At 41.2% G+C, this 16,907-nt stretch overlaps 1 protein-coding gene across 1 annotated transcript; it reads right to left on the bottom strand.

Annotated features, from left to right (window-relative positions):
• Positions 1–12,382: 12,382 nt before the first annotated feature.
• On the bottom strand, positions 12,383–13,432 carry LOC103209843 (melanoma-associated antigen B16-like). The gene has a single exon (XM_007955737.1). The coding sequence runs from the start codon at positions 13,430–13,432 to the stop codon at positions 12,383–12,385; it is 1,050 nt and encodes a 349-aa protein (XP_007953928.1).
• Positions 13,433–16,907: the final 3,475 nt, after the last annotated feature.

Raw genomic sequence — 16,907 nt, 5'->3', positions numbered from 1 at the left:
AAAGCTTGCAAGCTGTTTCCAAGGCATAACAATCGGTCTCTATTCACCGTGGCACCAGAGGAAGGAGAGTTAAGAATAGGAGGAGGATATGAAATGTGTGGGTACTTGTTTCTCTGAACAACTGCCTCCATTTTCATGATACTGTGAGAACTTCAACCAAAAATATCCCCTGAAGTCTTCTTCAAACCAAACAATAGTTTGCTTAATTAGTAAAGAATGTCTGCCTTGAGCATTCTGCTCTTTTAAGATCTACTTATATGGAAGCAGGGAGCTCTGGTGGCATAGTGCCTAAGGCACTTGACTGCTAACCAGAAACTGGCAGTTCATATCCACCAGCCACTCCTTGGAAGGAAGATTGGGCAATCTACTTCCGTAGTGATACTGCCTTGGAAACCCTATGAGGGGTCGCTATGACTCGGTTCCAACTCGACGTCACATAAAATCAACAACAACATATGGAAGGAAGTTGACAATAGCAATTTGAAAGAATATATAGGAACTTAAGGCAGGTTTATGTTAATGGTTGAGGAACAACTCAGAAAAGGAGGATGAAAATGGTTCACCTTTGAAGTATGTACTCAGTGTCACTGAATTGTACATGAACAAAATGTTGAATTGGTGTATGTTTTTGCTGGGTGCGTTCTCAACAATAACATAAACGAAATAAAACAAATTGTTGTTGTTGTTTTTTTAAAGATCTTACAGGATAATACTGAACAATACATGAAAAAGGGCTGATTCAAGGGAGACTGTGAATGCCACTAAAGACATGGAACCATAGAACCAATGTGTTATGGCATTCACAAGGGCAAGGAGCCACTGTGATGAGTGTATGTGGAAAATGTGTATGGACTAGTTAGTGCTTAAATTGGCCCCTGAGAGTTTGGTAAGTGTTCACAAGAAATTTAAAACATGTTTGGTTAAAATTATAATTCATTATATATTATGATCCACTCTTGCTTTTTGAATTTTCTTACATATATTGATGCAAGATAAGCTTTATTCTTGGGAGCTCTGGTAGCGTAGTGCCTAAGGCACTTGACTGCTAACCAGAAGGCTGGCTGTTCAAACCCACCAGCCACTCTTTGGAAGGAAGGTTGGGCAATCTCCTTCCGTAGTGATACTGTTTTGGAAACCCAAGGAGGGTTCACTATGAGTCGGATCTGACTTGACGGCATGAGTTTGGTTTTTTTGGTTTAATTAACATAAGCACCAAACCAAAACCCAAAACCATTGCTGTTGAGTAGATGCTGACTCATAGGGACCCTATAGGACAGGATAGAACCACACCATAGTGTTTCAAAGGCTGAAATCTTTACAGAAGTAGATTGCCACACCTCTCTCCTTTGGAGAAGCTGGTGGCTTTGAACCACTGACCATTTGGTTAGGAGCGGAGAGATCAATCACTGTGCCTCTAGGGCTCCTAATATAAGCACTAGTTGGCGTAGAGGGTAAGGCGTTTGGCTGCTAACTAGAAGGTTGGTGGTTGAAAACCACCAGCTGCTGCACAGGAGAAAAATGGGGCAATCTTCTTCCCTAAAGATTTACAGCCTTGGAAACCCAAAGGGGGTTCCATTAAGTCAGAATTGACTTGATAGCAGAGAGTTTGTTTTTTTTAATGTTTGAACATAAATTCATTAAATCATATTCAAATGGAAACATGCTTTCTTGCCTCATTGAGGTCTTTAGCAGAAATTGTGTTTGAAACTTAAGTATATAGATACTAGATTTTTCACAATTGCAAAGTATGTTTCATTGAAAGAAAACAATTAAAAATAAATGCAATACAAAATAAAGTCACAATAGTCTTTGTTTTTAAATTCCACTTACATAAAATCACTGATTTTAGAATCTGTGTGGCTGATTAGAATCAGTAGCTAAGATCTTTGGCTACAGCTTGCCCTAGTAAACTAATACCATGAAATTGTAGTGCCTGAATCATCGAATGTCATTCTCATCAACCTTTTTTAAACACCCTGAATAGAGAAAAATCTCAAGAAAAAATTTTCTGTCAATATCTCATTCATAAAGATATAAAATGTTGGAACCAGCAGGAAATATAGTGTTCATAAAGTACAGTGGTTTTCTGATTTTTTCTGTGCAATTGAGTTTAAAGTTTAGAGAACTAATTTGACAACAGATGAGCATAAATCCTTTGTATCATAGACATAATAAGGCTGAATGGCTCCTTTAATTTCTCAGCACTGGTTACAGTTCAAGAGCTACTAAATAATAACAATTCATGATGAATCTACTATGATTTCCAAATAGTTCTTCCTCAAAGTGGAAATAAGCCCTGAAATCATGTTGCAGATAAATGTCTGAGACTTAAAATTACCTGGTCTCTTTTTTTTTCCCCCTCTTCCAGGGACGTTTCCTAGAGGCATTCAAAATGGTCCAACGTCTGACCTACCGTCATAGGCTGTCCTACAAGGCATCCTCTAACAAAACTAGGCTGTCCCGAACCCCTGGTAATAGAATTGTTTAGCTATATACCAAGAAAGTTGGTAAAGCACAGAAATCTGCATGCGGCGTGTGCCCAGGCCGACTTTGAGGAGTTCTGGAGGTGAGACCTAAAGTTCTCGTGAGACTATCCAAAACAAAACAAAAAAATGTCAGCAGGGCTTATGCTGGTTCCATGTGTGCTAAATGTGTCCGTGACAGGATCAAGCGTGCTTTCCTTATAGAGGAGCAGAAAATCGCTGTGAAAGTGTTGAAGGCACAAGCACAGAGTCAGAAAGCTAAATAAAAAAAAAAAAGTGAACCTTTTTTTGAATAGTAATAAAATCAAATGGCTTGTTCTATTATTGCTGTTGTAATTTCTTAGTATAAAGATTAGGTATTTGGAGACCTCGTTTTTTCTAAAACAAAAGGAATAGCAGGTCAGTGACACCAAGAATTTTTTGATACTAGCTCTAGCCACTGCTTGATCTTGAAACGTAATTTACCTTATTAGCCAAGACCTATGTTTTTGAGGAAATGAACTTCATATCTGAACTTTTTTTTACAATCTAGATCAGAACATTAACAAATGAAACTTATTACCATATCCGTTTTCTCTTGGAACTGTGTAGTATCGTCTGTAAAGAGTAATAGCTAATGCAGTGCTTAGACTGTACCAGGCATCAACCTAAATGCTCTAAATGTATTTAAAACTCCATTTGTTCCTCAGGCTATCTCTGGGACTGAAGAAAGTAGAGGCTCTGTGCCACTTGCACAAGTCTAGCTCTGGTGGCACAGTGGTTAAGGCATTTGACTGCTAAACAAAAGGTTGGTGATTCAAACTCACCAGCAACTCTGAGGAAGAAAAATGAAGCAGTCTGCTGTAAGCATTCACAGCCTTGGAAACTCTATGGGGAGGTTTTACTTATTAAAAAAAATGATGTCTCCTTGAAGAAGAAGGTATGCCTGACCCACGCCATCGTATTTTCAATCACTTCATATGCATGTGGAACTGGACAATGAACACTGAAGAAGAGTTGATGGTTTTGAATTATGTTAGTAAAGAATACTGAAAACACTGGACTGCTGGAAGAACAAGTCCTGGAAGAAGTGCAGCCAGAATGGTCCTTGAAAGTGAGAATGACCAGACATCCTCTAACCTACTTTGGTCATGTCAGAAGAGACCAAACCACAGAAAAGGATAATCATGCTTGGTAAAAGTAGAGAGTGAAAAAGGGGAAAACCTTCAATGAGATGGTTTGATACAGTGGCTTCCATTAATGATGAGCTCAAACAGCAAAGATTGTGATGAGGAGGCACGGGACTGGGCAGTGTTTTGTTCTGTTGTACACAAAGGGTCGCTATGAGTCAGAGCCAACTCAGCGGTACCTAACAATAAGCTGATTGAATACTAGGGAAATACCTCCTTATTGAAAGGAGAGTTTCCTCTTAAATAGAAAGGCCCATTTTCTAATAATTTGCAGATGTGAAAAGGGATCATAGCTAGTTAAGTGTCTTAAATAGAACTTGAACTCAAGTGGTCTTAAAATTTCCTATTCTGCCACAGTGTTTGACAGCATTACCATAAAGATAACACCATATTTGCTTCATGCCTGTCATTGTTCCAAGCACCTAACATCTTCATTTAATTCTCCCTGTAACCCAGTGATACATTTTATAGATGGACTGTAGCACAGGGTGTAATGTCTTTCAGAGCCTCCTGTGCATATTGGTAGGATTCTTGGAAATGGTAGGCTGTGAGATTTAAATACTGAGCACCCTGATAACACAGTGTCATCCACTAGGTTTCCCCAAACACCCGAGAAGCATTTAGAGTGATGGAATACTCTTGTATTGTCCTACTAAGAATGATTAAACATTTTTAGTAGGGAGGACATAATTGAAAACCATTGGATTATAACTTAGGCTAACGTACTGCACTGAGGCCTTTTTGTGATTCTGGTATTTGGTAAAAATCTAAAAAGTGGGGACTTTAAAATAACATTCCCAAACAATTTTAAATTCGATTACTTGATTGTAGACTAATTTTTCAAAGGCGTAAGATAGTTTTTCAGTTAGTAGTGGCTGTGAAGGGGAAAGCCTATGTTTACTAGCCTAGCAGGAACTCTTACCATTAAAACCTCCATACTTAATGATTTCAGAACTCATCACCCTCAAGTTGATTGCTGACTCAGTAACCTTATAGGGCTGAGTAGAACTGCCCATAATCTTTACAGAAGCAGACTGCCCTATCTCCCACAGAGCAGCCAAGCAAACCACTACATTGCCAGGACTCTCCCCTCTCCTTACTACTCAAAATTGGGTTGAATAATGACTTAACACAAGCTTTACTTGGTGGATCTGTGAAGTTTCAGCAAAATAAGAAATTGATTAACTGACAAATTGGCATTAAAATGTTCATAATTTACAAAGGAAATACAGAAAATAGATTGAAAATAAAAGTCCTCCTCTTGGGAGGTATTGAGTTTATGCTAGTGGTGGTGGAGTATTTTGGAAAAGGACATCAATAATGGTGGCGCAATTTGAGAAATGTCATCAATGTCCCTGAGCTGTAAATATGGAATTTGTTATGTTGGAATATTTATGTATGTTTTCACCACAATTTAAAAAAGTTACCTTCAATTTCACTAATAATTTTAACAGTGATGCCTTTCCTCCAATTTGGTTTTCTAGGTGTAAGACATTTTAAGTCACTACATAATTTTTGACCATTTCCCCACTTAATTCCCATGAGCATTTTTTTTTTTTTTTTGGTGATTTGGCTGAAGGTTTGCAGAGCAAGTTCATTTTCCATACAGCAGTTCGTGCACATTTTGTTTCATGACATTGACTGCAGTTCCCTAGGATGTAGCAGCTCTCTTCCCACTTCCTCTCCATAGTTGCTTCTTCCCTGTGTCTTTCCCTCCCATGCACTCTCCAACCCTCCCCCCACAGCTGTCGCCCTGTGCAAACACTGCCTTCCTGTACTTCCTCAATTTATACTCAAGGAGTGTGAATGTACACCCCATGTGACTGTCTATTTGGCTGGAAGCCAAAGGAGTTCAGTTCCAGACCTGACGGGTAACTAGGGGCCAGAGCTTTAGGGGCATGAGCATAATTCTTGAAAAATTATTTTAACAGCTGCATATGCCATCAAATCCATGTGCCAAAATAAAATACCCATTTTCTTTTAAGCATTAGGCCATTTACAACTTTTCTCTATTTTAACACTTGAAATCATTTTCACACATCTGATTATTTCATTTAAAATAGTTTTTTCTTTTAAATTCATAAGTTGGCATTGAAGTGCTTAAGTTTAATTCTTGGAGTTACAATGAACTTTTTCTAGGAACATAAAATGTACTGGGATTGGTGGCCTTTCCTTCACCTGTGTTAGTTGAGGCAACAAGTTAACCACACCCTTTGCTAACATTTCTGTTCTCACCTCAGTCTGCCACTGTCCAATGCAGTTCCCTTCCTCCACCCCAACACTCACATAAGTGTGGAATTATTGCACCGGTGTTTAGAATATAGAAAAGTGATTGATGTGAGCACAGTACTGGCTCTGTCTAAGTGACCAGAACGGATTCTGTACTATTCTGGGGTTTGATTTTGTAAAATAAATAAATAAATAAACTTTTTTATTGAATCAAAAAATAAATAAATAAATAACCTGGTCTCTTAATGAACACCAATAATAAATAAGTTAATTAAAAGAAAAACCCTGCTAGGGTAATCTTAATCCTTATGTATAAGTAGGCAAAAAAGGCTGAAATGCCCACATCCTCTGAGGAGCTAGAGGCAGAAAATTTAGCAACAACCCCTTTTTTGTTTTTATTCTGGAAAGGAGAGCATCTCTGGAGTTCTCATTGAATTACAAAAGTAAGTAATTTCAACTTTTAATATAATTTGCCCTCAGCATATGTTCAGTAAATGTTTGGTGAATGAATAGAGGGATGAATGGCTCAAACAAAGAGCCAGAAAGTTGTTATTTGCTGATTTAAATAAAATGTGAAGTCTTACACCCAGTTGAATTTTCTGCCTCATGGGAAGGAATCCAAAGTTCTATAGATGCTCACCTTACTTGAGAGTACGCATGATAAACTATCATTATAGAAGTATCCTCCCCAGGGTTTAACTCCTTCATCCTGTAGGTGGGGAGGTACGTAATAGGATGATAAATGATGCTTCCTGCATTGGATCCCACCATCCTTGCCAACCCAATCCATTTAGAAAGGACATTCGCTATATGCATGAATTTTCTATCCTACCTGTAAATATCTGCACCTTGAGCCATGCCCCTACTCTAGGCCATCACTGGTGACAAAGTAGAACACCAACCAAAGTCACAGATAAACCATCTCTGCTATGCCAAGTACTCAGGAACCAAAGGAGGACATCTGAACTTAAGAAACGACATGGATTGATTGTGAAGATATTTTCATTCCCAGCCCTTTATCTGTAGAGTAACTTAGATAATTACCAATAGATTATTCCCCATCTAATTTCCTTCTCCTTGAATCTACACATTGTGTTCCACCCGCTAATTTGATTGCAATCATTTCACCTCTGTCATCACTCACTAATCTAAACCATTCACATTAGTACCAACTTAAGGGAAGGAGAACCACTGTTGACAGGGGAAGAAATGGCCATGTCCAGCAGGCCTCAAGATAGCTTCCTGCAGGGGAACACTGGCAAGGGTGCACTGGTCCCTGCCAAAGGGGCAAGAAGGCCACATCTTCTGACCTCCTCAAGCCCCACAAGAGGAAGACAGAATCACCATCAGTAGCCCAAGGCCTATTCCTGGGAGGCCAAACATGCTGCCTCCCTCCAACCCTTTCAAAAACCCTGACACCAACTATTCTTCCCAAAGCACCCACCACCTCTCTAATGGGTTTGATAATTCGCTGCAGTGGTCACACAGAACTCACAGATTATAGGGTTTATTAAGGATGCAACAGGCTATAATTCAAGTTCAGGAACATGCTCAGTCTCTATCAGCCTGCTGTCCCTCAGCCAACAGTCTCTCTTGATCTCTCTTCCAGCAGAGCATGTCTCTCGGTGTCCCTCTCTGCAGTGCATGTCTCTCACATCTCTCTCTCAGCAGTGCATGTCTCCCACATCTCTCTCTAGCAGCATGTGTCTCCCGCATCTCTCAGCCAGCAGTGAGATCCTTCTACCTCCAGGAGGGATCCTTTTGAGCCTGGCAGAGTGGCCAGACTAACCAATCCCAACATCAGAGTTCTGTACACCTGAGAGAGAACTTCCCAGAAGATTGCTTCATGCCACTCTCAACAGGAATACCCCAGATGGATAACTTTAATAATCAGGAGTTACTCAGTTGCTCATGGTAAATTCCACTACAGAGTTTACAAAGACTTATGGCTAGAAAAGCCACACTATGGAATTTACTACCGTGCAGTCCCCCAGGATAGTTAAAAGATAACAGCACTCCTAAAATCCATCAGTAACATCAGTGGATCATACAGGGGAGCCAGCTATATTACATCTTAGAGTAAGAATGGGGATTCTATGGAAGGGTGGCTCTCTGGTATGCCTTTCATCCTGCAGATTTGCTCCCTAAAAGACATCTACTAATTTCAGCTAGTAAGGGCGACTGAAAGATGTTCCATGCCTATTTATCTAAATTGTCCTGGATCCCCTATCATATTCCCCACCTTCTCTCTTTCTGGGAGCTCTGGTAGCATAGTGCCTAAGGCATTCCACCACTAACCAGAAGGCTGACAGTTCAAACCCTCCTTCTGGTCCTTTCTCCACATGAACTCTGGATTCAGAATACTGATTGTCACCACAGACTGTGTGACTCTGGACTTGGTTTTGCATGTGGTTTCCCACTCTCTAATGGGCTCTGGGAGATGGTTTCCCTTGGATCCTCACTAGCTAAGTGTTTCTTCTATGGCTCCTTCCCTAGCACTTTCATTCTGACTGAATTGTTGTTTCTCAAAATGAAAGGGAAAATGTCTTCTTGATATGACAGAATTTAAAAGCAGTCTCATAAATATCCCGTAATGCAGGCCATCACTCCCTAAATATAGCTTGATAAGTTATGAATGAGGTTGTAAGATAATTTCCCATTCAACTTAATTAGAAAACACCAAAATATAATAATAAAAATGAGACAGTATTTTTCCACCCATAATTTGACTAAAATTAAAGAATTCAGAAAATAGTGTCTGTGGATTTGTAGGGCATTCACATATATTAACTTATGAGGATAAGAAGTAAAAATTTTTGTTTGAAAAAATCCATAATATCTTTTTTTTAAGTAACTAACATTGCAACTTATATCATTTGACCCAGTTTCCAAGTTACATTACCTTTCCTATCTGAAATTATTTACATTTGCCCAGTAATTCATGTTCAAAATTTTGATCTCAGGTCTATAAATCATATTATCAAGTAAGAAACAACTTAGGTTCCAATTAGGAGGATAATAAATTAATTATGGAACATGCATGCTTTGGGAGATGCTCAGAGCAAGATAATTTATGTGCTTTGGTGGAGAGATGCCACACTCATTTTATAATGTGGCACAGGAAGGGGAATAACAATGTGTATTTTAAGTTAAAAACAATATATTTTTTAGCACATGACCCTTGAAAACATTATGCTGAGTGAGATGTCAGTCATGAAAGAACAAATATGATATGCTTCCACTTACATAAAATGTCTAGAGTAGGCAAGTGCATAGAGTTCAAAGTTTATCAGCGGTTACCAGGAGCAGCAGATATGAGAGAAAGGGAGACTCTCCACTTAGGGGACACTAGTTCTATTAAGGGTGAGAGAAAAATCTGGAAATAGATTATAGTGATGGTGGAAAACATGATGGACATAAGTAATGTCACTGAACTGTACATGTAAAAAGTGTTGAAATGGAAATACATTGTTAATATATATTTACAACACACACACACACACACACACACACAAAAAACACTTAGAATCATCCCTTAAATAAAACACACCAGACCCTTAGGAGGGGAATGCATTTTTGAACAATATCTATAAAGGGGAGAACAGTAATTTAAGTATATTGTTAAATTTTTTTTGGCAAAATGTATTGTTGTTGTTGTTTTTAGTTGTTGTGGAGCCTCAGGCATCTCATGGAAACTTTATAGATAACAGAATAAAACACTGCCCTGTCCTTTAAGACATTCATAGAAGCCTAAAATGAAAGAAAGAAGTGTGCATTATTCAGAAAAAGTAATTCATACTCGATGCAACACAGAGAACCTGAAATCTAAATGGTTTATAACAACAACTATTTATTTTTATTTCTCCTCACATAAAATCTACTGTGGTGTATCAGGGGTTGTCTGCTATCAGATGACCCAAGTATTCAGGCTGCTTCCATCAGTTGGTTCTGTCATCATCACATGGGCGCTCCATGTTTGCTGCTGAGGAGAAAACATGCTGGTGACATACTGACTCTCACATGTCTAAGTGATAAACAATGGTTCTGCTCATATTTCAGTAGCAAGGGCTAGTCCCATGACACAAGATGAAGATGATACCTACACATATGCCCAAAGTGTACTTTATTCTCACTTCCACCTCTTTTAGACCTTCATTTATACTTTAGACTCAGGATCCTTACTTTAATCACTTAAGAGACATTACAGAGTAGTGAAAAGGAAAATAAATTAAGAGGCCAAAGGTTGTCCTCAGGTTAGGTGAAGGGGAAGAGTGTAATACCAGCAAATTCAGACCAGGAGTCGAGTCTCTGCTATCAAAAATTCTCATGGACTCTAGACTTCTGGCACCACAAAGGCTGGATGAACCCCTGAAAACATTGCCCTGACATAATCTTTAACCTTAGACAAAAATTATCCCTTGAAGTCTCCTTAAAGCCAAATGATAATTTAGCCTGAATAGTGAAAACTGTCTGCCTTGAGCATGACGCTGTTTTAAGAACTATTTATGTGGGATCAAAATGAAAATAGCAACTTGAAAGATGAGATAGCAAATGTAGGGGTGGTGAGTTTATGCTAATGAGTGACAAACACGTCAGAAAAGGAGAACTGCTGCTCATTTCGAAGAACATTATCAATGCCACTACAAGGTACATGTAAAAACTTGTCAAACTGGTGTATGTATGGTTTTCTGTGTATAGTCTCAACAGCAAGAAAACTACCCCATTCACTTACATTGCCAAGCTAACTGAGTCTCAGTGTCATCATCTGTGAAATGGGTTTGATGAGGTCTCATAGGACTGTTAGATTATATGTAATACATGTAAAAACAAACAAACAAACAATTTGGCAAGGTACCTGACATATCTTGGATTTTTAGGAATGTGAATTATTGTTTAGAAGTAGTGACACTGCCTCGGACACCCAAGGAGGGGTTGCTATAAGTCGAGGCCGACTCAATGGCACATAACAACAAAAACAACAAAACTCTTACTAACCTTTTTGGTTTTTGTTTGTTTGTTTGTTTTTAATTTAATACAAGATATCTCAGAGAACAGAAGTGATTTCAGAGACAGAATAGTAAATCAGAAAAAAAAAATACTGCTTAGGAAGTACAATTTAGGAATGTTTCCCCTCAGCAGGTATATTATTGAACTTAAGTGTAAAGATGCCTTCTCTAACTGAACACAGCTTAGAGGTCCGAGAATCTGTGTCAAGAAAAAAACCCTTTCCTTCCATCTAAACCACCAATGCTTTCATTCATTTCACTGTGAACAAAACTTTAGATGTTGCCAGATCACACTCAAGATAATTAAAATATGTCTTGAATGCAGTGGGGTCTGTCTCTCCCGACCCCACTCAAATTCTACCAGCCCAGTATCTTCTGGGGATGAGGAGTCTCACTTCATGGGAGTATCGCCATTAGCTCTCAGAAAGTATTTGGAGAAGATGTGTATATAACATCTAGTTAATCCAATGTGTTCAACTTCACTGCAACAAGCATGGAGGGAAATTTCCATTCCTTATTTTATTCATGATACCAAAGTAACTAATAGGATTTTATTTTTTTAATTTCAGGATTATTTCTCTCAACTGTGAGACACAATTATCTGAGGGTCTGGTTTCTGGTCACCACTCCTTCAGCATCCCACCTCCCCAGCTTTATTTTGAAATTAACTAACAGTGAAGGACTTGAAATTTCCCAAAGTCCAAATTGCCTTGCTTCTGGGAGTTTGTAGTTAACACTCTTAACCTGACCTTCCCCTGACCTGCCAGTCACCTACACACTTCTTTTTACTTGTGATTTGGTTCTCAGAATATTCCTACCATTGATTTTATATGAGGCTTCTCCCATATTATAAAATTCTATGGGCAGAGCCTGCATCTTCATTATTCTAGTAGCCCCAGTACTAGGGTGGTGCCTTTCAAGGGAGAGAGAGATGCTCCTCTAATATTCTGAGAGTTAATGAGTCAGTGAGCAAGGGGTCTAAATTTATTAAGGTTAAGTTTCTCCTACTTTCTAAAATAAGGCAAGTAAATCTAGGTGTTTATCATTTAAATCTACAGAACTAAGTACTAAAAGGGTTGAGGAAAGCCAAAAAATGACCATCGATTACATTTTTTCCTTAGTTCTTTATATCACATTTATAAGCTGAGTTTTTCCCATTTCCCAGGAAATACCTATCCAAATGTCATGTTATCTTGCCCCTGGTAACAGAATAAGATTGAGGGGTTTCCCAATTTGTTTCCCAAATAGCAAAGCTCTCTCATCATTGAACATCCAAAACAGCAATAAATGCATGAATGTAATACACATATTTAGATTTAAAGGATCTTAAATGTTATACTAAAAAGCACACAATAACCTCACCAAAAGATAAATCTCCAAGTTACCCATATACACCAGGAAATAAAAATACATATATGCACTATGCTTATTCCAGTCCCACCCTCCACTCCTTAGAAAGCTTGTTAAAAACAAAGTGAAAAATCTGACTCAGACCTCAATAGTGGTGGGAGCAGCTGCTGGTGGCACTGGAACTCTCCATCATCATGGCGGTAGCGGCAGGGCTGGCTGCAGCTCTGGCCTGGGCACGTTCTTCTTCATCTTTCAAGGCCTCTTCATATTGAGATGGGAAATCATGTGGGTCAACCCCATGGACTCTGGAGAAAAACTCCAGGAGTTCCATCTTCCTGACTTCAGTGTGGGCCCTCGGGCCCCACACAAATTCATAACACACAGGATCGCTGTTAGGCAGTGGCTGGTACTTGATGTACTCTTCCTGCACCAACTCTTCATTGATGAGCTTCCTGGGATCCCCATAGATCAGGTGATGTTGCTCAGCATATATGCCTGACGTATTCAGCATTTGCCACACTTCCTCCTCAGTGGCGCGGTTGCCATTCAGGAAGATCACACCTAGCATTAGAATCAGGAGGCCGGTCTTGGGCATGCCCTCTGTTTCACTCAGCATCCCATCATAGGTGAGGCCTAGTTTAATGACGAGGATGTAGCCATAGCCGACAGGGTCGACTTCTTTCACATCAAGGCCAAATATCACCTCTATGCGTTCAGACGCTTTCAGGAGGATCTCAGGGAAGTGGTCTTCATATTCTTGAATGACCATATTCAGCATGTCTGCTTTTGTGATCAGCTCCTTCTTTTGATACTTGAACAGCAGAAAATTCACCAGCATAGCCACTTTCTCATCAATAGGGGTTCTGGGCAAGTATTCAATATCTGGTGGATACTGTGAGGCACTTGAACTAGCCCCATCTTCTTGGCTACTGCGGTCTTCATCCAATGTCATCTCTGAGGTGGCTGTCATAGCAGTGAAAGAGGCAAACCCAGTCTCAGGAATCTGAATAGTAATGGCTGTTCCTACAGAAACATCCTCCTCCTCATCGTTGGGGACTGGAGAAGAAGAGGAGGAGGAGGATGAAGAGAAATCATCCACAACCTCGAAGAGCATTATATCCTCCAGTTCTTGGTCCTCCATGAAGGAAGGAAGGTATTCTTCAGGAGAGAAGCTGGGACCCTCTTGGCCAGGCATGATGACTAACTTCTCTGGCTGGCTGCAGACACGATTTTGGGCAGGAGATTGGGAAAAGCAGGCCCACAGCCTAAAGGAAAGATGGAAGATGTGGACCAACTAAGATGGCAAACTAAAATCTGGCCAATTTGACAAAGGCAATCTCTACCACACTTTGCTTGAGGAATAGTACTCTATGGAATCACTGTCTCTTGTCCTTCCAGGCAGTCTTCCCCAGAGTAGCCACCACCATTGAGTCAATTCTGACTCCGTGACCCTATAGGAGAGAGCAGACCTTCCCTATAAGTTTCCAAGGCTATAAAATTTTATGAAAGCTGACTGCCTCATCTTTTCCCCATGGAGCAGCTGGTGAGTTTGAACCATCAACGTTTTGTTCTGCAGCTGAATGTGTTAACCACTATACTGCCAGAGCTCCTTTCCCCATAGTAATATTAAGGAGTAAATGAGAAGATTACTGTGAGGGCAGCCATCCAACTTAGCTTAAGGCTTTCCATGGATCACAGTAGAGCAGGCAGTAGTGTCAGACTCACTGTAACTGCCTTGCTTTTGGATTGGATGTTCTCATTCACATCTCTTACCTGATAGAAAGTAGGCCATTTTGCCTCTGATGACCTGAAGCCACCCCTCTCAGATCAAAGCCTCACCTCCCTGAGAAATCCTAGGACAAAGTGCAGAGGAACCTCATACAGCCACCCTCCACCAATGATTACCAGGGTCAGCAGGGGTTAGATGCTGTGGCCCATCTCTTCTGGGATGGTTTGTACCCTCAGATTCCACTCAGGCTCCTTACCTTGACTCCAAGCAGGTCTCATAATTCTGCTGAACTGACAAAAACTTTCACTACTCTGACACTCCTGAGAAGAAGTTAATGGACTCATCCTGACAACCCTACCAAGTGCTACCCACAGCCAATAACGGGCAGGGCAGGACTCTTTATGTCCCCATTGTTCTTGAGTTGCAGCCCCATTAGTCCACATTCACCTTCATACTTAGGAGAGTCTGAGACTTCACCCTCTAATGACATGATCTTCATCCCCACACTAAGGCCATCACTGCCCTTAGACCATTAAACAGAAGAACTAAAAACCAAACCCACTGACGTAGAGTTGTATCCGACTCACAGCAACCCCTCCTTGTGTTTCTAAGGCAGTATCACTACAAAAGTAGATTGACAACCTTCCTTCCAAGGAGTGGCTGGTGGGTTTGAACCTCCAGCCTTCTGGTTAGCAGTCAAATGCCTTGGGCACTATGCTACTATTTCTGGCATCCCCTGCCTCAGCCCATTCCAGGCTGATATCTATCATGTTCATTCTCCTTTAAAGTAGGAATCCTATTGATCCTCCCTCAAGATCTTCACCTGGTTTGGAAAAGATGGGAACCAACCCTTTGTTATCTGGAGTTGTATCTCCTCAAAACAAGGTCCACACCTCCCTGAGACAGATGATTTGGAAGTGACATCAGTCTGAAAAGTCTGCCCAGGTCATGCTGGGATGATATTAGGGGCAGCCTCTAGTCTGTTCGACCCATTTTGTTCTGGGTTGTGAGGTCCCAACTCTATTTTTTTTTTGCCTCTCACAATTCCTGAGACCCTCTCCTGACTTGAGGTTGCCCACTCACAATAAAGCTCAACTCCATGTGACCATGGTGGAGGAGTGAAAAGACATCTTATCTAGCCATCTCTGTTCCAAATCTGTTTGGATTCCAACTGGTTTGTAGGACTAGAATTTTCTGGGGTGGTGATCCCCTTATTCCTAACTCATATTACTTACCGTGACTACTGGCAGGGCCTGGGATCACTCCTTCTGACTTCACATTGCCTACTCAGTCTCCACCAACCTGAGACTGCCAGGATAAAGTGCTGAGAGCAGAGCAGAGCTCTGTGCGGCTCCTAAAGTTCTGTGATGGGCGGTCCCACAGACCCAATTCAGTGTCTTACCTTGATCTGTCGTATGGTTTGGGCCTCCTCCCTCAGCTCTCCTAATGTTGCGCACTCTCAATGAGATCTGTAAGAAGTGTGAAGTAGGGAAAGGTCATCCATTCCATCCACTCCAGGCTATCCGGCTCCCAGGGCTCCCAGTGGTCTTTGGGACCGGAGCACACATTTGTGGGTGGGTGCTACCCTCAGGCCTATGTCAGTGTTCTTCAAATCACTCTTAGATGTCCTTTGGAGTCCTCCTTCTGCTCACCTGATGTGACTTAGTCAGAGAAAATCCTTCCCTTCCCTGAGACCCCAAGAAAGTGAGGGGTCATTTCAACCTGAAATCCTTGCTTAGAGAATTTCAGGGCTAGCAGCAGGGGCAGAGCAAGACTCTTAGTGAGCCTCTCCTAAAGTGGGTGGTCCCTGCACACCTAACTCAGGATTCTTACTAGCAGGTTCCGAGGCTACCCCCTTTGCTTACCTGGCGGGTATCCCCTAAACCCAGAGCAAGCACCTTCCTCACAGACACTTGTTAGAAGCCATGAAGTGCCTCAGCAGACAGAGCTGCAGAGGGTTACTCTTATCTGAGAAATGTTAGGCAGAAAGGCAGAGCATGGGGGCTGGCCTGAGGGCAGGCCCAAAGGGAGAAAAAGGAAGAGAGGCAGAATGTTTCAGAGGGCTGATGAGCTAACACCTGTAAATTTCTCACAACTGCCTGTGAGATTTGGTCAATTAGGGTCAAGCAGGACAACCACAACCCTCTTAATTTTGGGGGGGAGGTGAATGAGCTAGCATCTGCAGTTTAATGCCTATGAGATTTGGCTAAATAATCAGGGTCATGTCACTCAAGAGGCCCAGCCCCACCTTAAGGAAGTATACCCCAAACCCCAATGAGTTAGATAGTTGGTCCTCCTTCCATTTCTCAGGAAGAACCCATCTCTCTTTTTTCCACTCTTTTAGGAGACACCCATTCCTTTTAATGGCCCTCCCCACTTATAGGGGGAGATCCATTTCTCCTAAGGAAATGTACTCTAGCTTTTAGTAAAGGTTTGGATGCTTGTGTGATTGATCCCTTGTTAAATTAGTTTGTCAAACCATCGCTGCCAAACCCCACTGCTTGCTTGTGGATCACTCGCTCATGAAAATGCTCGTGAGTAAGGCAAGGCCAGGGCAAAAGGGGGTTTCTTCCCCTTAGATAACATTACCAGAGTAGAAACCAGGAACATCACAGGAATTTGTGCCTCCCCTCTGTTCAAGGCCAGTGGACTCCTCAATCCCATTCACTGCCTTACCTTAACACCCAGCAGGGCCTCGGAGTCCTCTCTCCACTGAACAGAGACCACCCCCTAAGCCTTCACCTCTCACAGACCTCCTAAGCCATAAATCTCCTCCCAACATCTGACCATCCAATTCCTGATAGGGCAGATAGCATGGGCGGGTCTCTGGGGGACTCCTGTGTTCTGAAGTAGGGGCTGTCCTCAATCCTCTCAGTCCATGCTGGACATCAGCTTCTCTCTCTGTACCCTTAAGACCAAGGCCTTAACTGACAGTGCTTGA

Source organism: Orycteropus afer, unplaced genomic scaffold (genome assembly GCF_000298275.1).
Source record: "Orycteropus afer afer isolate SDZICR_OR568_19922 unplaced genomic scaffold, OryAfe1.0 scaffold00537, whole genome shotgun sequence".
NCBI classification, from domain to species: domain Eukaryota; kingdom Metazoa; phylum Chordata; class Mammalia; order Tubulidentata; family Orycteropodidae; genus Orycteropus; species Orycteropus afer.
The sequence above is the reverse complement of the archived record's forward strand: the minus strand, read 5'-3'. Positions and strand labels throughout refer to the sequence as shown.